The sequence below is a fragment of the Medicago truncatula genome, chromosome 8 (genome assembly GCF_003473485.1).
Source record: "Medicago truncatula cultivar Jemalong A17 chromosome 8, MtrunA17r5.0-ANR, whole genome shotgun sequence".
In the NCBI taxonomy this organism is placed as follows: domain Eukaryota; kingdom Viridiplantae; phylum Streptophyta; class Magnoliopsida; order Fabales; family Fabaceae; genus Medicago; species Medicago truncatula.
The window spans coordinates 15487899-15515775 of NC_053049.1; the positions used below are offsets into that span (position 1 = coordinate 15487899).

Here is a 27877-nt window from a genome sequence, read left to right on the forward strand (position 1 = left end):
TATAAAATTTTCGGTTTGATTTGCACCCTTGTAAAATTTTTATTTTTCGAAAAACACCCTTAATAGGCCATTTTCAGAATTTTTTTCAAGAAATTTTGGGAACCATACCAAAAGAAATTGGCAACATGAAACAGTTAGAGTCCCTTGATTTCTCAAACAACACACTTTCAGGAGAAATTCCTCAAACCATGTCGTCTCTTTCTTTTCTTGAGGTATTGAATCTCTCGTTCAACAATTTGAAGGGTCAAATCCCATTAGGAACCCAACTCCAAAGCTTTACACCACTTAGTTGTATGGGTAATCCTGAACTTTGTGGAACTCCACTCATTGCGAAATGCAAACACAATGAAGCCCCTGGTGAGGACACAAATGACGAGGAATGATCCGAGTTAATGGAATGTTTCTATATGGGCATGGGAGTTGGATTTGCAATCAGCTTTTGGATTGTTTTTGGTTCTCTTTTACTCAAGAGGACATGGAGGCATGCTTACTTCAATTTTCTTTATGATGTCAAAGATTGGCTTATGTCAAGATGGAACTGAAGTGCATTCTTTCACTTGAAACTTTAAATGTGGTAACGGGTAAGCAAAAGAAGCTTTAGTATAACATTTTTTTGCCACTTTGTAATACACGATTAGGATTTATGTAAGTAAAATATTCATATTTTATTGAAAATTATTTTGCGAACACCTTTACTCTCTAAGAAAAAATTGGTCAACAAAAATTAATGTATTTGATTCAAAATTTGTTCTAAATACGTCAATTTATGTTTGATCAATTTTTTCTTACATTTTTGGATGGAGGGAGTAACTTATAAGCAATAATCTATTTAAGTTGTTTTGATGTCATAGAAGATAAAATAAAATTACTACAAGTTAAGATATATCTTTTCTCAACCTTTTACTTTTCTTGTAACACATGATGATGATGATTATCGCCAATTTTGGTGATTAACATGAATTGTACTGTTTATTCGATTTTATTTACCACATGAAATTTATAACAATCTTTATTGATTTATTTTCCAGGTAAATATCATGTCATGGACTTGTGTCCTTTGCTACTCTAATGGACACGCCTTGAACTCTTTATTTCAATTGTGATATTTATTAAACTCCAGTAGTTTTCTTTGTTTTTGAAACTCTAGTTGTATTTTGATTGTTTACCATATTCCATGTAATTTTAGATTACTACCTAAATAAAATAGCTCAAGTAAGTACTACACGAGGAGTACTACCTAGGTAATTCACGCATGTTTCAATTAAGTCTCAACGGTAAATGGAATAAATAAATAAATAAAGTTTCAATAGCAGATAAATTTGGTATTGAATTTCAAGATTCACACGTCATATCGAAGATAAAATTATTGTACCAAAAAAAAAAAAAAAGATAAAATTATTTTGAATGGCAAATAAATATTACTCTCTCTATCCTTTTTTTTAAATCTACAAATCTACAAAAATATCCTTAAAAAAAAAACACAAATCTACAAATATATATATTTGACTATAAGTGTAACTCTTTTGAGTTACTCCAAATCATTTTATTTTATTCCAACGATGTTAGTTAACTATTAAAACATTTCACATGATCAAACACTATTTAAACAACCCCTCAATGAAAACAGTTTGGGTCTTCTTCCTCCCCATACCATGTTATTAAGAAACATAGATTTGAATCTAACAATAGATTGATGGATTAGTTCAAATCATTGGTACTAATTTCAATTTTGATGTAAAGCTAGTTCAGTGTTTTATGTTTGGATATCTTTACAAAAGAAGTGATTTGTATATAAAATGTTGTTTGGATACAGTGTGTCAAAATTGCTTTTAGGTACGCAAATGACCAAAATAGATCTCAACATGTATATGTATATATATTTGGGGATCAATTTTTTATTCAAGCAATATTATTTTTTAAATAACTCAAATATTACTTTGGACCAAGAAAATTGAAAATTGAGAAAAGGGTTAAAGTGAGAGTGGAGACGATGAGAACAGAAAAAATAAGAGGATTTGGGAGTGGTGCGAGTTTTGCTGAGTGGAAAGGGTAATTGTTGAGATTTGGTTGTAGTGAATTTGATGAGATTTGGTGTAATCGTTAAGCCATGAGTTTTTCTGTCTTTAATTCACGGAATCACAACTAATTAAATGGTCAGGGATTGTTCTGGTTGTTATGTCAATGATTTTTCTTTTTTTTTCTTGATTTTTTGGTTGAAGATATGAAGAACATGAAAAAAAGAGAGTACGAAGAACATGAAGAAAAGAGAGAGAAAAATTAGTAACAAAGGAGCAATCCAAAAAATCAACACCTTTTTTTTTTTTTTTGTTGAAAAATTAGTAAATACCTAACAAAAAGAAAAACGTCGAATTTTTATTTTAGTAAACATCTAGTGATTCTACATCAAAGCAAAGGGTATCTTCATCACTTTGGCAAGGACCAGCAAACATATCACTTTGAATTTCATCCAAATCTTCAACATATTCTGCATCGCTAGCGAAGGGAATCGTCGTCTTCAAAGTAAGGATCTGCTAACATATTTTTAAAAGAATTATTTGCACTGTCACGTATAACACTACAGCTGCCAAATGAACTCAGATTACTATAAGAATAACCTGGTTCTTCAATGGTTTCAGGAACGTGCGTTGTAACATCACTAAGTTTCTCCTTCCTCGATTCATACAATTGATTTGTATTATTTTGATCTGAATCAATTTTGTGTTTTTTTTCTTTCTTCTGGGTTTTTGATGAAAGGTATTCTGAAGATGTCGAAGGTGAAATAACAAAGGGATAAAGAAGATGAAGAGAGAACATGAAGATGATTAGGTGTGAGTGGTTCACCGTAAAGTATAATAGATCCCACGGTCCTCTTTTAGAGAAAAAATCAAATGGTTAATGTTCAAAAAATTAATAAGACATATGGTGGACCATAAAAGGACCAAAAGAGGTAACGGAAGAAAACGTAAGAGACTAATTTGAGACGTTTTTTTAGTTAGGGACCATACTAAAAAAAAGAATAAAGTTAAATAACTAAATGATGTATTAAGTTGTTTCAAAAGTTGTTAAAAAGTGGTTGTACAAATATTTTTTATTTTTTTTTATTAATTATTAAACAAATGGGACCCAGCCCAATAACCTTTCTTCTCTAACCTTAAGAAATAGAGATTTCTGCAACAAAAGAAACAACAAAATTCGAGAAATCCCAATTGCATCCAAGAATTGATTTTGGCCAGACGTGAAAGCTAGGATTAGTTTTGCTTCCAGAATCAATTTCTCAACTCAGACCCAAACAAGCTTTCACGTCTGATTGTTGTTTCTTTTGAGCACTTAATGTATAATTTTTTATTGGGTTTGTTCGGTAGTTGCTCAGTTAACCGGATTGTATCCTCCGCCGTCAAAAACTTCTCAGATCCTTCTGCCACCACCGGCGACGAAACAGTCACCAATGGCATGGTTAGATATTCGTTCACTTCTTACATTCTCTGCAATTTTCCGCGTGATTCTGATCCTCTACGGAGAATGGCAAGATGCACACATGGAAGTTAGATACACTGACGTTGATTACATTGTGTTTTCTGATGCGTCTTCTCTTGTTGCTTCTGGTTATTCTCCTTATCAAAGAACCACTTATCGTTATTCTCCTCTCCTCGCTTTTCTTCTTCTTCCTAATCATTTCATTCATCACTCTTGGGGAAAGTTTCTCTTCTCTTCTGCAGGTATCTATCTTTCTTTCTTTCTTTAATTTATTCACTCATTTTACCTTTTTTCAATAAGTGCTATTTTCGTAAATTTTTCAGGACAATAAAACAACTTACTTAAATTCTATTTTTTTTACTTTCTATTTTTTATTTTAGCCTTGCTATGCATACCCAAAGCTCAGGTAAAATGTGAGGGTTGTGTTAGGCCTCGACAAAATTTTGTCGATTCTCTTTGACATGGACCAATTGCCTAATAGCTTCAGTTGTTTTTTATTTATATATATTTTGTTGAAGAAATAGGTTATACATAAGAGCTTCTATATGACAAATGTTCATGTTACAAGCACTTAATTTAGTTGCATATCCAAACTGGATCATACCTTATACATAAGGACTTATGTGACAACCAGTTATTCATTAAGTGCTCAATTAATCTGGTTATCAAAATGCATTCCATGTGTTAGTTTGCGAGAGCTTATTCTTTTATATAGAATTTGGCTTCTCCTAGATGAGCGATGTACTTTAGAGTAAAAGAAGGTGAGGAGTTGTGACGGATTATTAGGATATCAGGAGATAGAGAGGCAAGATGATAGAGAGAAAGAGAGGAATTTGGAGAGAGATAGAAAGGCCAAAGAGGGGTTGGACAGAGCTCTCCTGGAGAATATTCATATTCGAGTCCAATGTAATGGGTTATTGGTGAGAGGATCATTGATGAATGCATACACACTTGTAGGCGAGACAAATCCTTGTATATGATTAATGCATACACACTTTTTTGGTTATGATCAATTTGGCCTTTTATAGTTCTGAGATATGAATGTTCTTTCTATCAAAACCAAAATAAAGAAAAAGAAAGTAGAAAATATCGCTACATCTTGTAGTCAAAGTTACAAAAGACAAAGTTTTGTAAGTGTGAGACATACAATATTGAGGAATGTCTGTTTTGGGTTGATGTAAGTGACCATTTTGTCCCTCTGCAATAAATTTTAGGGTCCGTTTACTTTGTGAAAACATTTTGTGTTTTCATTTTAAAAAATGTGTGTTCATTTTACCTTTGATGAGAATTATTGAAGTGAATCATTGTGATGGAGAAATAATGAAAACAGTTTTTTTGACATTTTCATTGTTTCCGGAAATGCATATAATCATTCACATTAAAAGTCTCTTACATCTGAACAAGTAAAATTAACACAAATTTTAGAAAATAGAATATGTTTTCACAAAGTAAACGGGCCCTTAATTATTGTGTTGCTAGGCAATGAATATGCTGAATGGTCTTCCATTTGTTACACCTAAGCAAATGTTTATTGTTTCTTAAATGCAGATATACTTGTGGGATATTTTATCTATTATATTCTAAAGCTGCAGAAGGTTCCTGAAAACCTCTGCAACTACTCTGTCATGGCATGGCTTTTGAATCCATTTACATTCACCATTGGGACACGTGGGAACTGTGAACCCGTTGTTTCTGCCATGCTATTGTGGATCATTGTCTGTCTTATGAAAGGTATGGTTCTGCTTCTGTATTGGATTAAATTGATGATGCTGTTAGCTTGTTATAGCAATGTTCAGTTTGTCGCATTGTAATCTATAGTCTTTTATATGTCCTGAAAATGTACTAGTACTTATGAGCAGTTGGTGGTCTTTTCTGCAAAACACAGTTTAACGTCACAAAATAGCACTATCCAAAAATAGATTTTGCATTCTTTAATAAGTGTGAAGAATTTAGCCAAAATAACTTTCATCTTTCCATTTTTCAGTATTTTTTTACAAGCATTCACCACTGAAAATTGAGATGTTGAAATGTTATGACCTGTTTTTTTCCCATTTACCAAGCATTTAAAATCTGAAAAGCCATAGTATAATTTAAGATATAATTTAAGAGGATCATTTGATACCCTTTGTTTCATGAGGGTACCAGTGCCCTTAACTATAAGCAGCTTTGGTATCCTTAAAGAAAAAGGAACGATACCAAGATAAATTTTCCAGTATATGACATAAGTATTTTGTTTGAGTAAGGGGTAGAGCAGAATGCCTTTTACTTCTCTCTCAGTTTTCTTTTTTAATTTTAATACCAATTTGAGAAGATTAAGTTTGAGCCTTTCATTTGATTGTTTAGTCTTGTTTGGTTGACACACCAAAGAAAGGTTGTGTAAAATGTTAGATGCTTGCATATATCTTGTTATGTTGTTCTTTTTCCTCCTTTTTCCTTCTTATTCCCCCCTGGTTTGCAGGTAATGTGTTACAGTCAGCTTTTTGGTATGGACTTGTTGTCCATTTCAGGATTTATCCTATAATTTATTCTATTCCTATAATCCTGGTTCTTGATCCGAACTTCTTCCCATCTGGTCAGAAACCCGTCCTACGGAACTGGAGTACTTTTCAGAAAGAGAGACCCGAAGACAGGAATGGCTTGTTCACTCCACTTAATTTCTTGAAAAGCTTATTCACATGGAACAGGATGATGTTTGGACTGGTCTCAGGATTGGTTTTCCTCGTATGCACTGGCCTGTTCTACTGCTTATATGGATGGGAATTCCTACACGAGGCGCTACTGTATCATCTTACTCGTACAGATCCAAGGCACAACTTCTCCATCTATTTCTATCACATATATCTTCATTATGGGAATGATATTTCAGTGGTGGAAAAGCTTGTCTCCTTTTTGCCACAGTTTTTCGTTCAGCTTGTTCTGATTTTCAGCTTTGCACGGGATTTGCCATTTTGCCTATTTGTGCAGACTGTATCATTTGTGGCCTTCAATAAGGTTTGTTAAGTAATATTACCTCCATTCCTTTTTAATTATTGATTTTGTAGTAGAATTTTGTTCCTATTTAGTTGTCGTTTTAAAGTTGATTACAACATTAATTATTGTTTTGTGAATAACACCCTTAACTATTTACTGCAAAATAGAGAAATTAGTTGAATAAGATAATAAATAAGGGTATTATAGAAAAAACACATAGGTTTCCATCAAGAGTAACAAAATTCAGAATGTGTCTGAAATAACCATAAAACGACAACGAAAAAGAAACAAAGGGAGTGCAGAATAATTACAGTCTCTAATTCTAATATGTATATCAGTCTAAATTTTCAATATCGATACATTGTGTCTCTATTGGAACCCTTTATGGCGATGGTCCTTTAAATCTAGTTAATCAACACACTTCCTCATATTTGAGTAGAAAATTATTGGACTACGCATCTGATTTCTGCTTATCTTGCAGGTGATTACTGCACAATACTTTGTTTGGTTCTTCTGCTTATTGCCTCTAATACTCCCATGGAGTAAAATGAAGCTTAAATGGGGTGGATTGTCTTGCATTCTTTTGTGGATCGGAGCTCAAACCCATTGGTTATTGTGGGGCTACCTTCTTGAGTTCAAGGGTAAAAATGTCTTTTTACAGCTTTGGGCGGCAGGCTTACTGTTTCTTGCAGCCAACATATTCATCCTTGTCATGATTATTTGTCAACATAATTGTTCTTCTGTTTTCAAAGCTTTAGAGAATACCGACCCCAAACACATAACTAAGCTTGAATGACCTTGATTCGTGAATGAGTTTCAATTTTCATCCTCACCATTGCTATGCATCGCCCTTGACACGCTTCAATTTTGGAAGGTTAACAATTCATGGTCAAGAATACAGCAACTGATAATCATGGTGAAACTTGTGCTGTTTTCTTAAAGTGAACAGTGGGTGAATATTATGATTGTTTTGTAACCCTGAACCTGAATGTCTTTCTTTTTGTTGCAATGCATAATCTTAAGCAATGAGTTTATTTTGATTGCTTTCTTAGCTCTTTGTTCTTTATTTCCACTTGTAGAATTGAACTCAAGATCTTTCAAGAAACTCTTAACTAATTATTTTCATGACTACATTTGACAAATTGTTAATTATCAAATTGAAGTTAGTTTAATTCGATATCATATTCAGTCCCGACGTTATCATGCGACAGTTACCGTTAAACCAGACGTGCATATTGCCCATTATGTGTTATGTAGGATGCACATTTGATAAGGCTCGAAATTGACCGATTGATGTTTGTTGTAACTTGGAAAAACTATGGTTCTAGCATTCACAAAAAGCCTCATTCTTGAACTTTTCTGTGTGTTCATCTTCTTGATTTTGTGTATTGGATTCTTTTCCAGTAGCTTGTTTTTCATGTTAATTGTGGAATTGAGAGAGAATAGGAAGTTGCTTGTATTGCAAGTCACTGACTAGTTAGTTACCTGTTTGTTATGAACAGTTGTACAAGTTAGTTAGGATTGATAATTAACCATGATTAGGATTGTAAAACTATGGATAGTATAAATAAGTGATTGGTCACAACGTACAATTCAAATTTGTGAATAAATGTTTTCTCTTATTCAAGCTTTTCATTGTTCATCTATGGAGATCAAGTTTATATTATCACATTGTAACTGGATAGGTGTCCCCGAACGCCTTCTACTTTACCCGTGCAACTCAACTTTAGATCTTTCAAGTCAAATTTCTGCCAGAGTGTTTTTTATTGCAGAAACTAACATAAAAAATTATCTGGTGGATATCATTCTCTACATAGAAACCACTTTAAGAACTGCTGTAGTAGTGTTTTTTTTATGGCAGTTAGATACAGTGTCAAAGAAAATTGTACTTCATCATCTTGATTTTGTTGCATGTGCTGTCTTCAACAACATTAGAAAGTTTAGACTTCAAATCCTGACAAAAAAAATGAAAGCAACCACATATTAGAGCCAACAACCTCTGATAGTATAGCAGGAAGGAAAGATGTTGTAATATTTGAAAAATACAATGGAACTGTTGAGGCAATATTTGTCTTTCCAACTATTTTTGGTTTTGTTTGAGTAGTAGCTTGTTTTTCTAAAATGGTACGAGGCATGCAGTCGGTATGTTTTGTCTGAACGTAAAATGGTACTTCTTCTATCCCGAATTATAAGACTACTTACAAAAAAATGTTTGTCCTTTAATACAATACTAATGTGAAACTGAGCGGAATAGAGTAAAATTTTCATCCTTTTTTGTTAAGAGTATTTTCTAATGGTATGAAATAATATTCTCATTCTGTTGTACTTTTTTTATTCTAAATCTACTCTTATTAAAAAAAATACTATTATTTAGAATTAAAACATATTATCTTTTATTACAATGATAAATTTAAGATATGAAAAACAAAATAAAAAGAAAAAAAAAGGAAAGGAAAAGCTTGTCAATTGTCATTCTCATTTTATATATAGCATTAATTAACAACATTATATATGCACCTACTATAACTATAAAGATAGAGATGGAAGGTGACAATGGATGGAGGTACTGATAGGTGTGAGAATATGAAGAGTAGAAGACAATAAATAAGGATATAATAGTATTTTAATAATTCTAAAATTAAATTAATATGTCATTCCATACCTCCCAAATTAATTTGTGGAAAAAATGGGTGCAAGTGGTGGAATGTGATGGAATAGATTTATCATGTTCTAATTCATAATCAAAGGAACGTTATACTGTTACATTTAATTATACTTCAATCCATCAATCCAAACATAGTTTTAAGTAGTAATATATGAACTCGTAACAATTATTCTAATCTCGTATGTTAATAAATAGGAGACTTTTTTAAAAAAATTGAAAAAGGAAAAAAATTATTAATTAAAGCGACACTAATGATCATTTTATGATCATCCTCGCTAACATGAGCTAGCACCTTCATAATAAATAGGAGACTGTTTTGTTATAATATGTGGTTCACAACTCTAGGTAATAATCACTGCTCTTGAGTCTGTTATGCTGAGGTGAGGAGTTAACACAAATCATTCAAATTCAAGCTCCAAAAATGGCTAACTTTTGGATTTCAATTGGTAACTTTGCTTCTTTTTCACTCTTTAGTATCATGTAACTTATGTAATAGTTCCATGTTTTTTTGCACCATTTGAATTATGTATGTCACAACTATTCAACCTTTTATTAATTTAGTATTTTATTAATTTAATATGCAGGTGAAATTTCATGGACTTGTCTTAAGAAGTTTGATTTAAATTCTTTATGTTCTCAAAGAAGCTTAGTAGACACAATCAACATACTCTTTCTCTGTGTCTACTACACATCTTTGCTTATCACTTTAATCAGAAAAAGTTGTACAAATGAAAGCCAAAGAAAATGCTGGAATTTCCTTATTGTCTCAATCTGTTGTGCACTTATTAGCATTGCATTTTTCAGTTTTGGCTTATGGAATCTTATAGCTAAAACTGATAACTCTGAGGAACTGAATTTGGTAGTTTGCATTATCAAAGGATTCATTTGGATTTCTTTTGCTGTTTCATTGATTGTTCAAAGAATCAAATTGGTTAGAATATTAAACTCTATATGGTGGCTTTCTTCTTGTATATTGGTTTCATCTCTCAACATTGAAATTCTGTTAAAAAATCATGTCATTGAAACTTTTGATATTGTACAGTGGCTTGTATATTTCCTTCTTCTATATTGTGCCTTCAAAAATCTTGGTCACATAAGAGATAATAGAGTTCAAGAATGTTTATCTGAGCCACTATTAGCTCAAAAAAATGAAACTGCACAAACTGAATTAGGTCATGCTACTTTTCTTAGCAAGTTGATTTTCTCTTGGGTTAATTCATTACTCAGTTTAGGTTACTCAAAGCCACTAGCTCTTGAAGACATTCCTTCCCTTGTTTCTGAAGATGAAGCAAACATGGCTTATAAAAAATTTGTTCATGCTTGGGAATCACTTGTTAGAGAGAGGACTAAGAACAATACAAAGAGTTTGGTTCTTTGGTCTATAGTTAGATCATACCTAAAAGAAAACATATTAATAGCATTTTATGCATTAATCAGAACTATAGCTGTTGTAGTTTCACCTCTAATACTCTATGCTTTTGTTAACTACTCAAATAGAACTGAGGAAGATCTCAAACAAGGTCTTTCCATAGTTGGTTTTTTGGTTGTCACTAAAGTCTTTGAGTCGGTATCTCAAAGACATTGGTTTTTTAACTCAAGGAGGTCAGGTATGAAAATGAGATCAGCTCTAATGGTAGCAGTTTATCAAAAGCAGCTAAAGCTTTCTAGCTCGGCAAGGAAAAGACACTCGGTCGGAGAAATTGTGAATTACATTGCAGTTGATTCTTATAGAATGGGAGAATTTCCATGGTGGTTTCATATAACATGGACTTCTGCATTGCAACTTTTTCTTTCCACCAGTGTTCTCTTTATTGTTGTTGGTATTGGTGCTCTTCCTGGTTTAGTGCCTCTTCTTATATGTGGACTTTTCAATATACCATTTGCAAGGATCCTACAAAATTGTCAGTCACAGTTTATGATTGCACAGGACGAACGTCTTCGAACAACTTCAGAGATTCTAAATAGTATGAAGATCATTAAGTTACAATCATGGGAAGAAAAATTCAAGAACTTAGTCGAGTCGCTGCGCGATAAAGAGTTTGTATGGTTGTCTAAGGCACAGATCCTGAAAGCTTCTGGTTCATTTCTTTATTGGATATCTCCTGCAATGGTTTCTGCTGTTGTTTTCCTTGCATGTTCTGTCACTAAAAGTGCACCATTGAATGCTGAAACCATTTTCACAGTTCTTGCAACATTAAGGAACATGGGAGAACCTGTTAGAACTATCCCAGAGGCTCTATCCAATATGATTCAAGCTAAGGTTTCATTCGATCGTCTTAATAACTTTTTTCTTGATGAAGACCTTAACAATAATGAGAGTGAAAAAAACTTAAACCAGTGTTCAGTTAATGCTTTACAAATTCAAGATGGAAACTTCATTTGGGATCATGAATCTATGTCTCCAGCCTTAAAAGATGTTAATTTAGAGATAAAATGGAGACAGAAAATTGCAGTTTGTGGACCAGTTGGATCTGGAAAATCATCTCTTTTGTATGCAATACTTGGAGAGATCCCTAAGATTTCAGGAACTGTAAGTTACTAATAGAACATATTTAGGTTTTTATCATGCCAAATTCATATGAATAAACATTGCATTTGTATCTGAAGCTTTACTATATTGGAAAACAGGTTTATGTAGGTGGCACACTAGCCTATGTCTCTCAATCTTCTTGGATACAAAGTGGAACAGTTCAAGATAATATACTATTTGGCAAGGAAATGGACAAAACAAGATATGAGAAAGCAATTAAAGCTTGTGCTTTAGATAAGGATATCGATGATTTTAGCCACGGTGATCTTACAGAAATAGGTGAGAGAGGGATTAACATGAGTGGAGGACAAAAGCAAAGGATTCAACTAGCTAGAGCAGTCTACAATGATGCTGATATCTATCTTCTTGATGATCCTTTCAGTGCAGTTGATGCTCATACAGCTGCAATACTATTCAATGTAAGTAAATATTACTAATATTGTCCTCGTTTCGGTGTATCAAACTAACTGCATCTACAACATTACAGGACTGTGTCATGACTGCTTTAAGAGACAAAACAGTCATTCTAGTTACTCATCAAGTGGAGTTTCTCTCGGAAGTCGATACTATCTTGGTAAAGTATTTCATTTGGATGTCTATTATATTACATCTGAATGTAACTAATATGATGAACTCAAATTCTAGGTAATGGAGGATGGAAAAGTTATTCAATCAGGTAGTTATGAGAATCTCCTAAAATCTGGAACAGCCTTTGAACTACTTGTGAGTGCTCATAAAGTCACAATTAACGATTTGAATCAAAATAGTGAGGTTTTGTCTAATCCTCAAGACTCTCATGGTTTTTATCTCACGAAAAATCAAAGCGAAGGAGAGATTTCTAGCATCCAGGGTTCAATTGGTGCTCAGCTTACACAAGAGGAAGAAAAAGTGATTGGTAATGTTGGATGGAAGCCACTTTGGGATTATATTAATTATTCCAATGGGACATTGATGTCGTGTTTGGTCATATTAGGACAATGTTGTTTTTTGGCTTTGCAGACTTCATCGAACTTTTGGCTTGCTACAGCCATTGAAATTCCAAAAGTAACTGATACCACCTTGATTGGAGTTTATGCATTACTCTCTATTTCTAGTACTTCTTTTGTATATGTAAGGTCTTACTTTGCTGCACTTTTGGGATTAAAAGCTTCGACGGCTTTCTTCTCAAGCTTCACTACATCTATCTTCAATGCTCCAATGCTTTTCTTTGATTCAACTCCTGTAGGAAGAATTTTAACTAGAGTAAGATATTTTCATTCCTAATAAGGGAAAATAAATCTATGTATTATTCTTCTGTTCCTTTCCTTCAGCACTATATAACTAACCTCCATAATTTTACCAATATTTTCTCTCTAATGCAGGCTTCATCAGATTTGAGTATTTTGGACTTTGATATACCTTATTCCCTCACCTGTGTAGCAATTGTGGCAATTGAAGTTTTGGTGATGATTTTTGTGATTGCTTCAGTCACATGGCAAGTTCTCATTGTTGCTGTTCCTGCAATGGTTGCATTAATATTCATTCAGGTTTTTCCTTATTCAGGCTTTGGCTGTTCCATTCAGCTAGGAACTTCTTAATCATCTTTCTTTCTTTTTTCCTTAAAGAAATATTATCAAGCCACTGCAAGGGAACTAATACGGATCAACGGAACCACCAAAGCTCCAGTCATGAATTTTGCAGCCGAGACATCACTTGGAGTGGTTACCGTACGAGCATTCAACATGGTAGACAGATTTTTCAAAAACTACTTAAAACTTGTGGATACAGATGCTTCATTGTTCTTTCATTCCAATGTGGCAATGGAATGGTTAGTTTTAAGGATTGAAGCACTTCTAAATTTGACTGTCATCACTGCAGCTTTGCTACTCATTCTACTTCCTCAAAGATATCTATCCCCAGGTAATGCATAATTACTTTTGGCCCTTACGGAAAAACTCCCTAAATATAAGCACATTTTCAAATTATTAGATACATTTCTACTTCCTCTAGGATATTTATACACACATGTACAAATTAATTACATTACCAAAAACTGTTGGAAATTCTCCTGTTCTGCGCAGGCCGCGTGGGATTGTCTCTTTCTTATGCTCTTACCTTGAATGGAGCCCAAATATTTTGGACTAGATGGTTTTCCAACTTATCAAATTATATCATCTCTGTTGAAAGAATCAAGCAATTCATTCACATACCAGCTGAGCCTCCTGCCATTGTGGATAATAACCGGCCGCCATCTTCATGGCCTTCCAAGGGCAAGATTGATCTTCAAGGGTTAGAGGTAATGTTGCATCTAAGTCTTCTTTTCCTCCTTAGTTTTCAATATTGTTGCCTATTTTATTCGTGACAACTAGCCAAATTTTTTTGGTATGATAGCTGTTTTTTGTACATTGGTTTCAGGTTCGATATCGTCCTAATGCTCCATTAGTCCTTAAGGGAATCACTTGTACATTTAAAGGAGGAAGTAGGGTCGGAGTTGTTGGAAGGACCGGAAGTGGAAAAAGTACACTGATTAGTGCTTTGTTTCGCTTAGTTGAGCCTTCAAGAGGTGATATTCTTATTGATGGGATAAACATTTGCTCAATGGGATTGAAGGATTTGAGAATGAAGCTAAGCATAATCCCTCAAGAACCAACTCTTTTCAAGGGCAGCATTAGAACAAACCTGGACCCTCTAGGCCTGTACTCAGATGATGAAATATGGAAGGTGAATGAGCTAACTTTACAAATGGTAGAAAAATATGTATGCATTGGATGTAGTTAAAATTTACATGAACCATTCAATAAGAACCGGTTTGATTATATATTTGATTTGTATGTTTAGGCTGTAGAGAAATGTCAGCTTAAGGAAACAATCAGCAAGCTACCAAGTCTCTTGGACTCTTCTGGTAAATCTTTGGCAACAATCTATTGCATACAACTTACTCTTTCACTTTCACCATTAACAAAACTATATAAATATACTCATCGAAGCTACGTATTCTCCTTTCTATTGTTCAATATGTGATTTTGCAAGCAATATATAAGCTAAGAAAGTCTAATTCTAATAAGTTATGCAGTGAGTGATGAAGGTGGAAATTGGAGCTTGGGACAACGCCAATTATTTTGCCTCGGAAGAGTTCTACTTAAAAGGAACAGAATTCTTGTTTTGGATGAAGCTACTGCATCCATTGATTCAGCCACAGATGCGATTCTACAAAGAATAATTAGACAAGAATTTGAAGAATGCACAGTTATAACTGTTGCTCACAGAGTTCCAACTGTAATAGACAGTGACATGGTCATGGTTCTATCTTATGGTATGTTAATTCCTTATTCTTCTTCGCGCTTTTATTACCTAGTACTATCCATTCCCTCGTAATTTTTGGCTGGTTTTTAAAGGGAAACTGGTGGAATATGATGAGCCTTCAAAGCTAATGGATACCAACTCTTCATTCTCTAAGCTGGTAGCTGAATATTGGTCTAGCTGCAGGAAGAATTCCCTTCCATATATTAGCAAGAAGCATCAATGAATAATGTCTTAATGCAAAATAAAGATTGTAATAAATTGAAGGAAAATGGTTCACATCCCATTTTATGAGCATATAGTGGGGAATCCAAGGTTCAAACTCCGGCCTTTGCATATATAATATAATATCCTTACCAACTGAGCTAAGCTCACGAGACTCTTGAAATTATTTATATATGTATAATTGTAGATATTTCATTTTAGATGCTCTCCCTAATATATCTGTCTATTTATAATAATCTATTAAACCTGAAGCAGGTATTGTGGAGATTCCTCTCACCAAATTCAATCAAAATTATTTTGCTGCATAATATAATTGTCTACTACTCTCATCTTTGTGTTAATATTCTTTTCAAATTTGAGCTTGAAATAATAATAGTCTACTTGTCATTAAAAAGTTATGAATACCAAAATGTAGTATGCGTTAGGTTGACCAAACAAAAGTTACTGTCATGTTTACAACTTAGTTTCATTTTTATATAGACTAAATAAATAATTTTTTCATATTGATTTCTTTTGTATAGACTAAAAATAATTTTTTATATTTATAAGAATATTTACTTCCTATCCAGAAGTCCTAGCTCAACCGGCAAAATGCCAAAATTGTTAGGTCTGATGCCATGATCGAGGTTCGAACCTCGTACCTCCACTTGTGTGTGAGTTTATAATAGCTTTGTCATTTCGTCTATCTACAATTAAAAACAAAAGAGTATTTACTTCTCTTTGAAACCGAACGAAGCGTAAACTAACAAGTCCCTCTTTCGCTGATTCCCCTCTCTCGCGTCCGTTGCTGTTCTTCCGGACGCTCATCATCGTAAGACTCTCTCTCTCTCTCTCTCTCTCTCTCTCTCTCTCTTTGTATGTGATTTTTCCCTCTCTCTCTCTCTTTGTATGTGATTTTTCCCTCTCTCTCTCTCTCTGAATTGCACTAAACCCTAATTTTGAATTAGAGAAATTATTAAGAAAGATATAGAGATACGATAGAACATTACTGCGTCTTTTCATCCATATATCTGACCCCACTTATTAGTCGGATAAGCCTTGGTTGTTGTTGTTGTATTACCGGACGTGTCTGTCTTTGTGCAATGTTTATTATGTGACCACAGGAAAAGTTAGAACAACCACATAGAGTGTGTCTAACCTCAGGAGTTGAAACAGGAAAAATAGTATAAATGTTGTATTAAAATGAAAAACTACTTTATCTGCCAAGTAGAACAAGACCATGTATTACAATGACTTATTCAAATCCGAATAAGAAGTGCAAACAAACACGGCATAGCCCAATGTTATAGTGTTATAATCAGTGTTGTTTAATAGCAGCAGCTACAACAGTGATATACTATCAAATAGCTGCTATAGTGACACTATAGCACTATTGTGTAGCGAAATTTGAACAATCCGCTATCCATGATCAACAACAACAATGGTTATAAATAGGCATTGCTTGTTTATGATTTAAGGGTTACCTTTGTGCGTGTGGTTGTTTTTCTCATGTTTTATTCACATACTTGTTTATTTTTCTATGTATGGTAATGATTTCTCGTAGATTTTTAAGGGTCTATTTGCTGATTATGTTATGTTGTCCAAATATGTTATAAAAATTGCCTCTGTTGTCTAAATTATGCAGCATCGTTACCCTTCAGCACTATTACTATATGGTGGATGGTAGCATTTAATATTAAATAGTTTCATGCCACGATATAACTTCTTTTTTTTTTTATAAAAAAACTGTGGCAATTGTGCGATAAAAGAACTTGGCTTTTCTTATCACTAAAGAATAGTGTGGCAAAATTGGGATGAAACTATGCAATGGAATATTTAATGATATCATTTCTTTAGATGTACTATATGATGGATAATAGTGAAAGTTTCATTAATGAATTATGGTTTCTTTTTGTATTCTGTTGGTACGATGTAGGTCTCCCCTCACTACTAACCCTTCATAGTAAACTAAAATTTCCAAAACATGTCATTTTTTCGTTAATAGTACTGATTTTTTTTATATTTGATGTACCTTTGTTCATTGCAGAAAATGTTCAAGAACACATTCCAGTCTGGATTTCTTTCCATATTATACAGCCTCGGGTAATGATGTGGTTGGCTTGTTTATTTCATATTTCAGTTTCATATGTTTGTTGTGATTAAGGTGCTGAAATTTTGCATTTTGTTTTCAATTTTTTTTTATTATTGTAGGAGCAAACCTTTGCAGATATGGGACAAAGAAGGTAATTGTTTTTTTGTTTGCAATGACATTAGATAGTAATTTTTCTGCTTGCTAGAAATTTGATATGCTGAATTGAATTGATCCGAAATCATTTTACTTTGATTATTTATTCTCATTGTTGAAGTTTTGTTTAGTTGTACTTCTGAAATGGTTAGGCTGCTGCCTTATGTGTTGCGCTGTCCATTTGGCCATGTTATGAAAGGCTGATGTGTAAATTTGTTGAAGAGTGACTGAGGGATGAAATATGGTATTTTGACCCTCATTTGTGTTGGGAACGGGAATTGATGTATTCTGTATTTAGATCAATATATGAAGTTACCCTTTATGCAATTTATTTAGATACTCTTTCTATCCGTTGAGAAATGTTGTGCTTTGTAAGCCATCTATATTACTGTTTCAGTATGTGATTCACAATACCACCATTGCTTTTGGTGTAGTTCCTATGAAGCACGGACACCTCTAGGACTAGGCGTGTCGCGGTGTCCGACACGTGTCGAACCGGTGTCCTGAATAATTGTTTTTTTTCTTTACTTCGACACTCCTACGACCGGTGTCCGACACCTATATAACACTCATATGAGCAGTGTCGAACAACTCAGACAAATATCTAAACAATTTTTTTTTTCTCTCTTGCTTCTGCACACCAGAGATACAGGAGTTACATATGTTTTTAGAAATATTGATCAATTAGGGGTTATAGACATTATAGTTGATTATATCATTTTTAGCTTTTTCGATAGTAGATAAATAAATAAAGATCAAATACTATGATATCTTGCTGTAGAACTTTTTATCATGAATAAATTGCTCAAGTTAGATGTCTATATATGTATTTTAATTTTCATTTTAAACTGTCTTTGAATAAATTAACATATATGTAGCGGTGTTGGTGTCCTATATATTTTACATTAGCGGTGTCAACGTGTCAGGTGTCTGTGTCAGAGTCCATGCTTCATATTGTAGTTCATACAAAATGGAAATTTATATTGATGAGTGGAAAAGAGAAACTTATATTAGGAATGGATACATTTATGAGAAAGTTGGAATAAAACTTATAGAGGATACGACGGCAGAAACTTGCTATATGTCATGTGGCTGTGACTCCAGTGACAAAATAAACTGGATTAAATGGAACCTAATATTTTGGTTTAAAAGGGTAGAGAAAGAAAGACAAAAGAAAACTTAAGGAAAAACCACTAAGAAGAACTCATTGTAAATAGTATTTTTGAAAAGTTAGTTCTTGATGGAGCCCTATTGCATCAGTTGATCCATTTAATTGACTTTCTAGTAGGACAAGTCTAGGTTGTGGATACATTTTCCTTGTCTCTAGGATATTTCTTTTTCATATTAGACGCAGTTTGTGTAATATGCTTACTTGGCCTTGAAGCATGACTACATGAGAGAAATGATAGTTTAGGTAGTTTTTCTAATGCTTTGATCTGATTCCATTAACTGGTATATTCTTTTGTTTTGTTTCTTGGTGATATTTGAGCAATGAAGTTTTGATCTGATTCCATTAACTGGTATATTCTTTAGTTTCGTTTCTTGGTGATATTTGAGCAATGAAGTTGTCTCTTAACAGTTAATTGTTTATCTTAACATACTTGTGATTTGCTTGATGATAGTAACAATTTTTTTAAACTTACGATTTTGTCTTGGGGACTCTTTTTATAGTTGTCGATGGCCATATTAAGCGACCACAAGATGAAGACATACAATCTAATGTACTGGAAATAATTGGATCGAATATTCAGTCCACATACATTACGTGCCCGGCTGACCCAGCTGCCACACTTGGTATAAAACTTCCATTCTTGGTTATGATTGTGAAGAATCTAAAGAAGTACTTCACATTTGAGATTCAAGTTTTGGATGATAAGAATGTCAGACGACGATTTCGAGCTTCTAATTTCCAAGTGTGTAAGTCTGCCCATGTTTGTGTGTCTTGTAGGATTGCCAATCTTTCAGATGTTTAATTTCTTTCATATATATTTTGTGGTGTTCTTTCTTCCATCTAATCATATGGAGAACTTTGATTTTCTGACTAGTAACGCATTTGCATGATTCTTTCTTGCTGAAATAAACTATTTATATAGAATCACAAATACAGTGATGCTATTTCTACCTAAATTGCTGTCAATGCGCGTTACAAGTGATTTGTTTTATTATTTATATGTCATAGGCTGTCACTAGAGTAAAGCCCTACATTTGCACTATGCCACTGAGAATGGATGAGGGTTGGAATCAAATCCAGTTTAACCTGGCTGATTTTACCAAGAAAGCATATGGGACTAATTATGTGGAGACACTAAGAGTTCAGGTCCATGCAAACTGTCGCTTGAGAAGGATATACTTCTCTGATCGTCTCTACTCTGAAGAGGAACTCCCACCAGAGTTCAAGTTGTACCTTCCAATGCAGGTATGAGATGTCTGCATATGAACAGCTTGTCTGTTTGTTTATCTTTTCATCTCAATTGCATGTCAGGTTTCACCTTGTATTGTTCATGATGCAGAAATAATGAAAATGTCATGGGAGGATGGAATTGAAGCCAGGAGATGGTTGAATGTTATGTGTAGTTGTGCATTGGCTTCCTTGCACTAAAAACTGTATTCTCTATTCTGTTTCCTCAGTCAGATTAAGTTTTAGGGTGTTTTGATGCTTTTCTGTAACATTGAACTAAATTTTACTGTTGATTTGTGCTTTTGTTGTCTTACCAAAGAAAGAGGGTTGATGTGTTCTGAATGCTAGAGAATATGTTTCTGATTCCCGATTATAGTGTTGTAACATGAAGAATAAATTCATGAATAGATGTCTTTCATTTCAGGTAGGGGTGAGGGTTGGGTAAACTATCATTGCTCCTTTTTAACTAAACAAAAAGTGATGAAACCATTCACTTACCTGACAAGAAATAGTGACACAATTCAAGTTTTTTTAATAGAAAAGATTATGTCAAATTTGCAATTAACTATAATTAGAGTGCAGGTACAATTTTGTACCAAATACCAATCATTTCAAATTTCTATTCCTTGGGAAGTTTCGCGTATCTTCAATGTCATTTTGAAGCTGTTAAGACCTGGTGAACTGGTGCCCCGAACGATTTTTTTTATCTTTAATGTACAAAGTTCAAATTTAATATATTCACTTTTAAAGAATTTTATGTAACCGTCACTCCTATTTTCAGTATTGATCTTATAATGAGATGTCTGCGAAATGATATTGTTGAAAGATCGTACTGTAAACAATCGAAACAAAGTTTGATGAACATGGTTATAACATGAACTGCCATTCTGGTTCCCAACACTATAACCAGTAACATTCACCTACTTCGGAATGTATAACCAGTAACATTAACTTACACTTTTTTGGTGGTTCAAGGTGAAGTTTGTTTCCTTTGATTTCCACTATGATCAGTGGAGGCAAAATCCTTTGTTCTGTCTCTCTGCTGTAACTTAATTGCTCTTTTGTTTTTATTTTTTCTCTTCTCTTTTAGTCTGCTGTAACTAAACAGGATCTTTATGTCTTCCTAAGCACACTTTGTTCTGGTTTGGTGGTTATATAAACTTCATTTTAGCCTCTTAAAAAAAACTTAACTTATAAATAACACCTCCTAAAAAAAATTATAAATAACTTCCCCAAAAAAAAACACCTTTCAATCATACAAAAGTTAGACCAAACACTATGTTTTTAAATTAAATTAATTTTATCTTCATAATTGATTTTAATTTAAAGTTAAAATGAAGCTTTTGTCTCGACAATTGATTTTTTAAAAAAATATCTCAACAATTGATTTTTTAAACTCAAATTTTTTGTTAATTTCACATTTCCTTAAATCTATCCAAATAAAAACTATTTTATACCCAATTTACTTCTATTTTTGTCAAGTATTGAATTAATTCATTATAATCAATTATTCCAACAATTAAACCAAACTCACACCTTATAATAGTTAAATCACATTCAAAACGAGGCATTCAAAAACTTTTGTTAATAAACCAAACTCACATGATACATGAACACTATCCACCATCATCTTGTGACGCGTCAAATTAAATGGTAGGGTATGTAGTCTTAAACTCCTAATGAAGATGGAGAACGTGATTTTCAAAGCTTATCTAACTTGTGTTTTGAGAGAAAAAACAAAAAAGTCTTGTGAAAATGGGATCTTCATTTTAAGCCAAGAGAGCCAGCTGCTGAGATCTAAAAGAGGGACCCACAAATCCACGTGGCGCAATAGTATTTCAGATTTAGATGGTGAGCTTTAGATCACAAAAATCTTTGCACCAAAACATTTTCAGCCACAAACTCCTCCTACCTAATATAGCATCTTTCTTTTGGCTTTTGTTTTTCATACAACTTGTTTGGATACACCAAAAAGAAAAGTTTCACATGATTTGGAAATACTAGTTATTTAATAGTGTCTTTTATAAATGATAAAATTGTGAAGCTCGTGTGAAGGTTAAAATGGATAATATTTAAATAAAAAATGTAATTTTGCTTCTTAAGTATGAAACCACATACATAGTTTAAATAATGCATATACAAGAAATACATACCCCTTTCTCAAAAAAAGAAAAAAGAAAAAATACAATATGAACGAAATACATTCACATTTAGGTAACACTTCAGTGACTTTGAATTCGGTGACTTTGTCTCTATCTCATTCCAGTGCATCAAAATAATTTATTTTAATCACTCATCTATCACTTTCTCTTATCTAAAATACACTAAGTCACCAAAGTCACAAAAATACAAAATCATTCAAGTATTTCCCTATTTTTATTGTAAATTATGGTTATCTCCTAAGTTGTTATTGAAATGGTTCTTCCAATAACACAATTTTTAAATAAATTGTTGATGAAAAGACAACTTAACCAATTTAAGAAATTTAACATTATCTTAAAATAGATCACCTACATCACTACTTATGTCCCACAATCTTGTCACAAGCCTTACCATTTCTATTTCCAAGGATATATATCTCATTCCACTAACCTTTCCCATAAGTCCTTGGATTTAACAAAAATATATATTTATTTGTGGACTGAACTGTTCTAAGTTTCATAAAAATTACCAAGTGTCACTTGAAATATCAATTGGATTTGTGTTAGACACAATAGTGATCGAAAATTTCGAATGAGGTTAAAAATCAAATATTTTTTAAGTAAGAACTAAAATAAGTAGAGTAGTTCATGAGTTGAGTTGATTTCGACCAAATTTTTATTCCGTTGAGTTGAATAAAAAACCTATATATTTTACCTCAAACTCGTATCAACCCAACTCGATACTAAACATGTTTATTTTAGTCAGATCATCAAATGAATGAAAAAGGAGGTGACACTTACACTCGATGGAAGATTGTTAGATTTTTAAATGTGAGTGGTTAAGTCACATATCGTCTTATGAATAAAATTTTGGATTTATAAGAGAGGTGATTCATATACCTAACACCTTAATGTTTTAAATGCTGATGCGATGTCATCCTCTCTAGTGGTATGAAATTACCATGTACCCTCAAACTCCTCAACATTACCATTAATTATACTATTCGAGTTTACAATTTATCTTTTAAAAAATCAATTCTATCAAGTAAAATCAATTTCAACAATTAAAATCACTTTTTTTTTCACAAGTGAAAAATTACATTTGAAAGAGGTAAAATCAATTCTATGATTTTATCATATTCTTAACAATAATATAAAACCAAACACACATACCAACAACCAGTCACTAGTCAAACAATACGGTAGGGTATATATCTATCTACACACAACTACACAAGTGCTTATTGAGAACGTGATTTTCAAACTTCAAAGCATATCTAATAGAAATAACTTGTCTATGAAGTAAATGGTATCTTTCATTACAGACCACGAAATCATCAAAAGTTGGACCCACAAATCCACGTGTACCAATAACAAATCAGATTTAGATGGAGAACTTTAGACCACAAACCTTAGCACCAAAACATTTTCAGCCACAAACTCATAATAAAGCATCTTTCTCTTGTCTTCTGTTTTTCTTACAAGTGTCCATTGCTTCTTAACTCTTCTTACGGTTTTCTATTATATTTCATTATTTTATTTCTAACAAAGCATTTGCTATAGCCGCCTCTCTCTCTCTCTCTCTCTGTGTATTTTTCACCTATCACAAAACTCATACAACAAGAAGAACTAGAACGCAATATTAACACTAGTTTCATCCTTCAAGAAGCTTTGTTCTTTTGCTAGCTTTGTTTTCATCATCATCTGCAAGAAAAAGTATGTTTTTCTTCTTCTTTTCTCTGTTTTTTTCTTATATATTGTTATTTTTTGAGTGTTTTTATGGATGTTCATGTTTTGTAGCTTTGATGTGAAATATATGTGGTGTGTTTAAGTATTTTGATAAAGTTTTAATTTTTTTCTGGTTTTTTTGTTTTTGATGCTTGGTTTTGAAGATTTTAAAGCTTAACTGAAGTGGGTTTTGATTATTTTTGTAAGGGTTGAAAAGGGTTAAGAGTAGTGGTTCCATTAGTTTTAATTTTACTCTTTTGTATGAAGTTTCCTATGATTGGTTCAAAGAGTTTTTCCAAATCTTCAGCTTTTTGAAGTTGGCTTTTATGTAGATGAAATGCTTTTATGGTCTAGTTTCTTCAAGTTCATGCTAAGAACTTGAATCTATTGGTTCTTTATGTACAATTCAATTCTAGTAAGTTTGTTACTTTGTTGAACTTAATCAGTGTTGTTAAATAGCGTCTATATATCCCACAATAGTTTGATGAACAAACTACTATTTTCTGCGATCTGCGTTGACAACACGGTTTTAAAGGGATACTGTAAGAAACCATGTTCAATTAAGTTTTCATTAATTGAGGATCTAGAAGGAGAAAGAGATTGGTGATAGATCCAACATAGTTTATAGAAGGATCATAGGATAGTTGTGTTTTAGTCTATGAGTTAGCAAACTCTACATATTTTCAATTATAAATTCCATTTTCTATATGCTGATCTTGTTATGTTTCTAACATTTACAGACTATTCACCATGGATTGGTACTATGGATGTGGAACGAACGATTTCGTTGTACCGGGCGATCAAGATTTAATGGCTAGGCATCCATCACCAGAAAATTGGTCAAAATGGGGAATAAATACACCTGAAGGTTACAATTCACCTAAAAATTACATGACCATGGATTCAAATACAACAGAATTAGAATTCAATTTCAACAGTGAAAGTTTCCGTGACGGAGTCAAGTTCGAATCATCTTCCTATGATAAAGATCAATCTAGCAGTTCAAGTGTATGTGGAGGATTGACTGAGCAATCTTTTCAACAATCACGTCATCAGCATCAGCAGAATCAGCTTCAAGAACTATCATCAAGCTTCGAGCAGACCACCGATGACATATTCTTGTACACAAGCGTAACTTCTGGGATTAATATGCTTGGTTTTAATGCCTGTATGATAATAATCATCATGTAGCTTCTGAAAATGCTTTAACCTAGCATGAGTATGCTTTGCATTTTAGCAAAGTCCAGTGGAAATTGAATGCTCTATTCTGTTTTTGCATTCCAAATTTCACCATATTTATCTTTATCATTGGAGCCAAAACAAAATGGTTCCGCACAACTCTATAAGCATGAACCTGTTATAGTAGGGTAAGGGCTACTATTTTCTTTGAGGTTTACATATGTTTTTGGTCCCTCTAAATATACCACTTTTTGGTATTAGTCCCATTAAAAAAGAATTTTATTTTGTTCCGTGCAAATATACTACTTTTTTACTTCTGGTTCTTGCTGTTTTGGTTAAGCAGTTTAGGCCCTGTAAAAAAAATTAGTTCGATCCTTGCAAATATACTACTTTTTACATTTGGTCTTTGTTGTTTTGGTTTAGTCTCTGTAAAATTTGATCATGTTGAAACTAGTCCCTGTAATAAGTATGTAATATTCATTTTAGTCCTTATGTATCCTGTATTGGAGGGACTAAAATCAAATAGTGTACATATTGCACGGACTAATTCAAAGGTGAACAAAGACAACAAGGATCTAAAGTAAAAGGTGCAGTATATTTGCAAGGATTCAAAACAATATTTTTTTTTTACAGGGATTTTAAAGCAAAAAGTGGTAGATTTGTTGGCACTGAAAACATATTTAAACATGTATTTAATGATGATTGTGGTATGAAAATGATCTTATATTTTAAATATTGCATACAAAAATATACTTAACAGAGACATTCAATTCTCACTGGCTACCATAGGCATGAAATTAATTCAATTTATATGATATGACTGCGTTATCTTACAGTCTTCATATGTTTTACATAATGCAGGGATTCGATACTAGAAGATTTTCCCTGTGCTGAAAACTCAAACAAGTCCTTTTACTTTTATCCTGAAAACCAATGCAGCAATACAGCTGGTAATAACTCTTTTTACACTTTTCTATATTTTATTGTGAATAAGTTACCTAAACAATTTCTATGGTATTGATGTACAAAATTGCTTAATACACATGCATTCTTTTGTTTCTATCAGGTGAACTGCAGAATGATATTGCAGCTTCCGAGTATCTTACATGCAACTCTAATTCTGATGACCTCTTGAACATAGAGGTATGCTCGAACACAAGTTCTTGAATCTGTTCTTTCTTTTTATGATTAAGAATTGAATTTGGTATCTCAGGGTCTTCAACACACACTGCGCACCAACCACTAGCGCTAGACCCGCGGTGGTAAAACATGAATCTGTTGTTCGTTGTTTCTTTGTCAAATACAAACCACCATATGGTCTTCAAAACTTTTGCTGTCAGATCCAAATACTCTTGTCTATGTGGCCTGCAAGTCATTTGTTGTATAGTAGTATAGGTTATTTCATGCATGCTTTGTAACGATGTTTTTTTATTTAGTCATCACAAATTCACAACACAAGGTCTAAAACTCGAAAAGCTTATATGATAATCACTATGCTTTAAGCATTTAAGCTATTTATCCAATCATGGCCTCAAACTCAAGGATTGGCCCTTGTTTTTGAGACCTTTCTCCTTTTTCTTTTAATTGGACTTTCAATAGTCCCATATCACCCTGACATGACACGACACCGACACGTGTGGTTACATTCAATTATTCAAATTTCTCAAATTACTACCGGTGTTGACATGTCAATGTCAGTGTCATCTCTGGTGTTCCTGTCTGTCTGTCAATGCTTCATGGTAATGCAACATCTATTAAATTATTATTTTTCTTTTATACCAGACACTCCAAATCTTGGATCATTCTGAGCAATTCAGTGGAGATGAAGCAATGCATAAACACTCGTCTATTGAAGAATCTACACTACAGAATCTTGAGGCAATAATTTCACAGGTAACATAGCTTATAACTAAGAAATCCTTGGCATCTGATTTAATGTGCAGTTATATTTGTTGCTAAATTATCTTTTCTCTTTCTCTCTTAACTAGTTCAATGACAAGACTCGAATTCACTTCCGCGATGCACTTTACCGCCTTGCCAGAGATACAAAACATCAGTATGTAGCTGAGGACCTGGATGGTGATGTTAGCATGCAAGAGGCAATGCCATGGGCAGTTCACAATGAAGCCTTGAGGTATATGATTTAGATTTGCTGCATATTTTTTGTGCTATTTTCGATTGACAGTGAGATTGTCGGAATCACGGTCAGACACTTTGGAGCTTCAACTAAATAATAGCTTCGCCGTGATTTTTCCAAACTCACCGTTCAACCGAACATATTATCCAAACTTGAAGTATGTGTTTGAGTGAGTTTTATTAAAAATTGATACCTGATGATCTTGATTTTGTAAAATTATTTTTGATTATAATTTGATTCATACATGTAGTAAACGAAGACACACACACTTAACGTCAAATGCTACCTTTGTTTATAGGTCTGACGACAAGAAACAAATGGAATCAGAGACCAACAGTGTTGACAGAGCGGTTGCAAATCTCATGTTCAACGGAACCGCATATTGTGAATGCTGAACCAACTAAGAGATTGTTCATGCTAAAATTGGTTAGGCAATGCAATTCTGAGGTGAAAGTTATAAGAAGTAATAACCAAAAACCAATTCCCTGTAATTATTAAGTACTTTGTACCAGAAATTATATGTATTATGTAAGTCTTGTCCAAGGATATAGCTGTTTCCACCCAGCTCAATTTTGGTTGTAATGTAAGTTAAGAAGTTTATTAGCTATGCTAGAGTAAGAAATTTTAGGTTTGAACAACACCTAGTTTTTCTTCTGAGTGTTGATGAGTGAACTTATTAATACCTTGATATTTTGTTTGAATGTAAATGAGTGAGTTTATAGACCATTTTTTTGGCAAACTTGGGTAAGGTCATAATTTTATGTGGTTAATACATTGGTATTTTGAACTTTTTAACACACTGGTATCTATCTGTGGAATTTTTTTAAAAATTTTGAACTTGTGACCTCTAAGTCATAAGACAACAATCTTATTGTTGCTATAAGCCTCACAACAACTACAATGTGATCAAATCTTGGCGCTAGTGTT

General features: G+C 33.1%; 4 protein-coding genes across 6 annotated transcripts; all 4 read left to right on the plus strand.

Annotated features, from left to right (window-relative positions):
• The first annotated feature begins 1951 nt into the window (after positions 1–1951).
• On the plus strand, positions 1952–7495 carry LOC11425026 (GPI mannosyltransferase 1). 2 transcript variants are annotated; one of them, XM_024773295.2, is made up of 5 exons: positions 1952–2520; positions 2637–3716; positions 5023–5205; positions 5933–6465; positions 6926–7495. In XM_024773295.2, exons 2-5 carry the CDS (start codon positions 3446–3448, stop codon positions 7238–7240), a joined length of 1302 nt encoding a protein of 433 aa, XP_024629063.1. In that variant the 5' UTR covers positions 1952–2520; positions 2637–3445; the 3' UTR covers positions 7241–7495. The 2 variants fall into 2 exon arrangements, with proteins under 2 accessions (XP_024629063.1, XP_003627964.1); XM_003627916.4 differs by having other exon boundaries at positions 2755–3716.
• Positions 7496–9356: 1861 nt separating this feature from the next.
• Positions 9357–15240, plus strand: LOC11420766 (ABC transporter C family member 8). The gene is made up of 12 exons (XM_003627917.3): positions 9357–9555; positions 9694–11639; positions 11738–12058; positions 12127–12213; positions 12285–12881; positions 13001–13165; positions 13244–13538; positions 13700–13914; positions 14034–14339; positions 14457–14520; positions 14692–14931; positions 15014–15240. The coding sequence occupies exons 1-12, from the start codon at positions 9531–9533 to the stop codon at positions 15142–15144; spliced, it is 4392 nt and encodes a 1463-aa protein (XP_003627965.1). The 5' UTR covers positions 9357–9530; the 3' UTR covers positions 15145–15240.
• Positions 15241–15803: 563 nt separating this feature from the next.
• LOC11425376 (cilia- and flagella-associated protein 20) lies at positions 15804–20262 on the plus strand. Its single transcript, XM_024771812.2, has 6 exons — positions 15804–15954; positions 17170–17225; positions 17334–17365; positions 19039–19280; positions 19547–19783; positions 19878–20262. Exons 2-6 carry the CDS (start codon positions 17173–17175, stop codon positions 19881–19883), a joined length of 570 nt encoding a protein of 189 aa, XP_024627580.1. The 5' UTR covers positions 15804–15954; positions 17170–17172; the 3' UTR covers positions 19884–20262.
• Positions 20263–23342: 3080 nt separating this feature from the next.
• LOC11423831 (protein LNK3) lies at positions 23343–27711 on the plus strand. 2 transcript variants are annotated; one of them, XM_003627921.4, is made up of 7 exons: positions 23343–23622; positions 24375–24755; positions 25675–25763; positions 25880–25956; positions 26596–26706; positions 26802–26947; positions 27249–27711. In XM_003627921.4, exons 2-7 carry the CDS (start codon positions 24385–24387, stop codon positions 27343–27345), a joined length of 891 nt encoding a protein of 296 aa, XP_003627969.2. In that variant the 5' UTR covers positions 23343–23622; positions 24375–24384; the 3' UTR covers positions 27346–27711. The 2 variants fall into 2 exon arrangements, with proteins under 2 accessions (XP_003627969.2, XP_024629554.1); XM_024773786.2 differs by lacking the exon at positions 23343–23622 and having other exon boundaries at positions 24696–25001.
• The last annotated feature ends 166 nt before the right edge of the window (positions 27712–27877 follow it).

Bases quoted from the DNA above. Each gene is read 5' to 3' on its own strand.
- LOC11425376 (XM_024771812.2), top strand. From the start codon at position 17,173: ATGTTCAAGAACACATTCCAGTCTGGATTTCTTTCCATATTATACAGC. The intron at 17,366-19,038 runs GTAATTGTTTTT...CTCTTTTTATAG, and splicing joins GCAGATATGGGACAAAGAAG to TTGTCGATGGCCATATTAAG. The intron at 19,281-19,546 runs GTGTGTAAGTCT...TATATGTCATAG, and splicing joins TTCGAGCTTCTAATTTCCAA to GCTGTCACTAGAGTAAAGCC.
- LOC11425026 (XM_024773295.2), top strand. From the start codon at position 3,446: ATGGCATGGTTAGATATTCGTTCACTTCTTACATTCTCTGCAATTTTC. The intron at 5,206-5,932 runs GTATGGTTCTGC...CCTGGTTTGCAG, and splicing joins CATTGTCTGTCTTATGAAAG to GTAATGTGTTACAGTCAGCT. The intron at 6,466-6,925 runs GTTTGTTAAGTA...CTTATCTTGCAG, and splicing joins CATTTGTGGCCTTCAATAAG to GTGATTACTGCACAATACTT.
- LOC11423831 (XM_003627921.4), top strand. From the start codon at position 24,385: ATGGATTGGTACTATGGATGTGGAACGAACGATTTCGTTGTACCGGGC. The intron at 24,756-25,674 runs GTACACAAGCGT...TACATAATGCAG, and splicing joins ACCACCGATGACATATTCTT to GGATTCGATACTAGAAGATT. The intron at 25,764-25,879 runs GTAATAACTCTT...TGTTTCTATCAG, and splicing joins CCAATGCAGCAATACAGCTG to GTGAACTGCAGAATGATATT.
- LOC11420766 (XM_003627917.3), top strand. From the start codon at position 9,531: ATGGCTAACTTTTGGATTTCAATTG. The intron at 9,556-9,693 runs GTAACTTTGCTT...TTTAATATGCAG, and splicing joins TAACTTTTGGATTTCAATTG to GTGAAATTTCATGGACTTGT. The intron at 12,882-13,000 runs GTAAGATATTTT...TCTCTAATGCAG, and splicing joins TAGGAAGAATTTTAACTAGA to GCTTCATCAGATTTGAGTAT.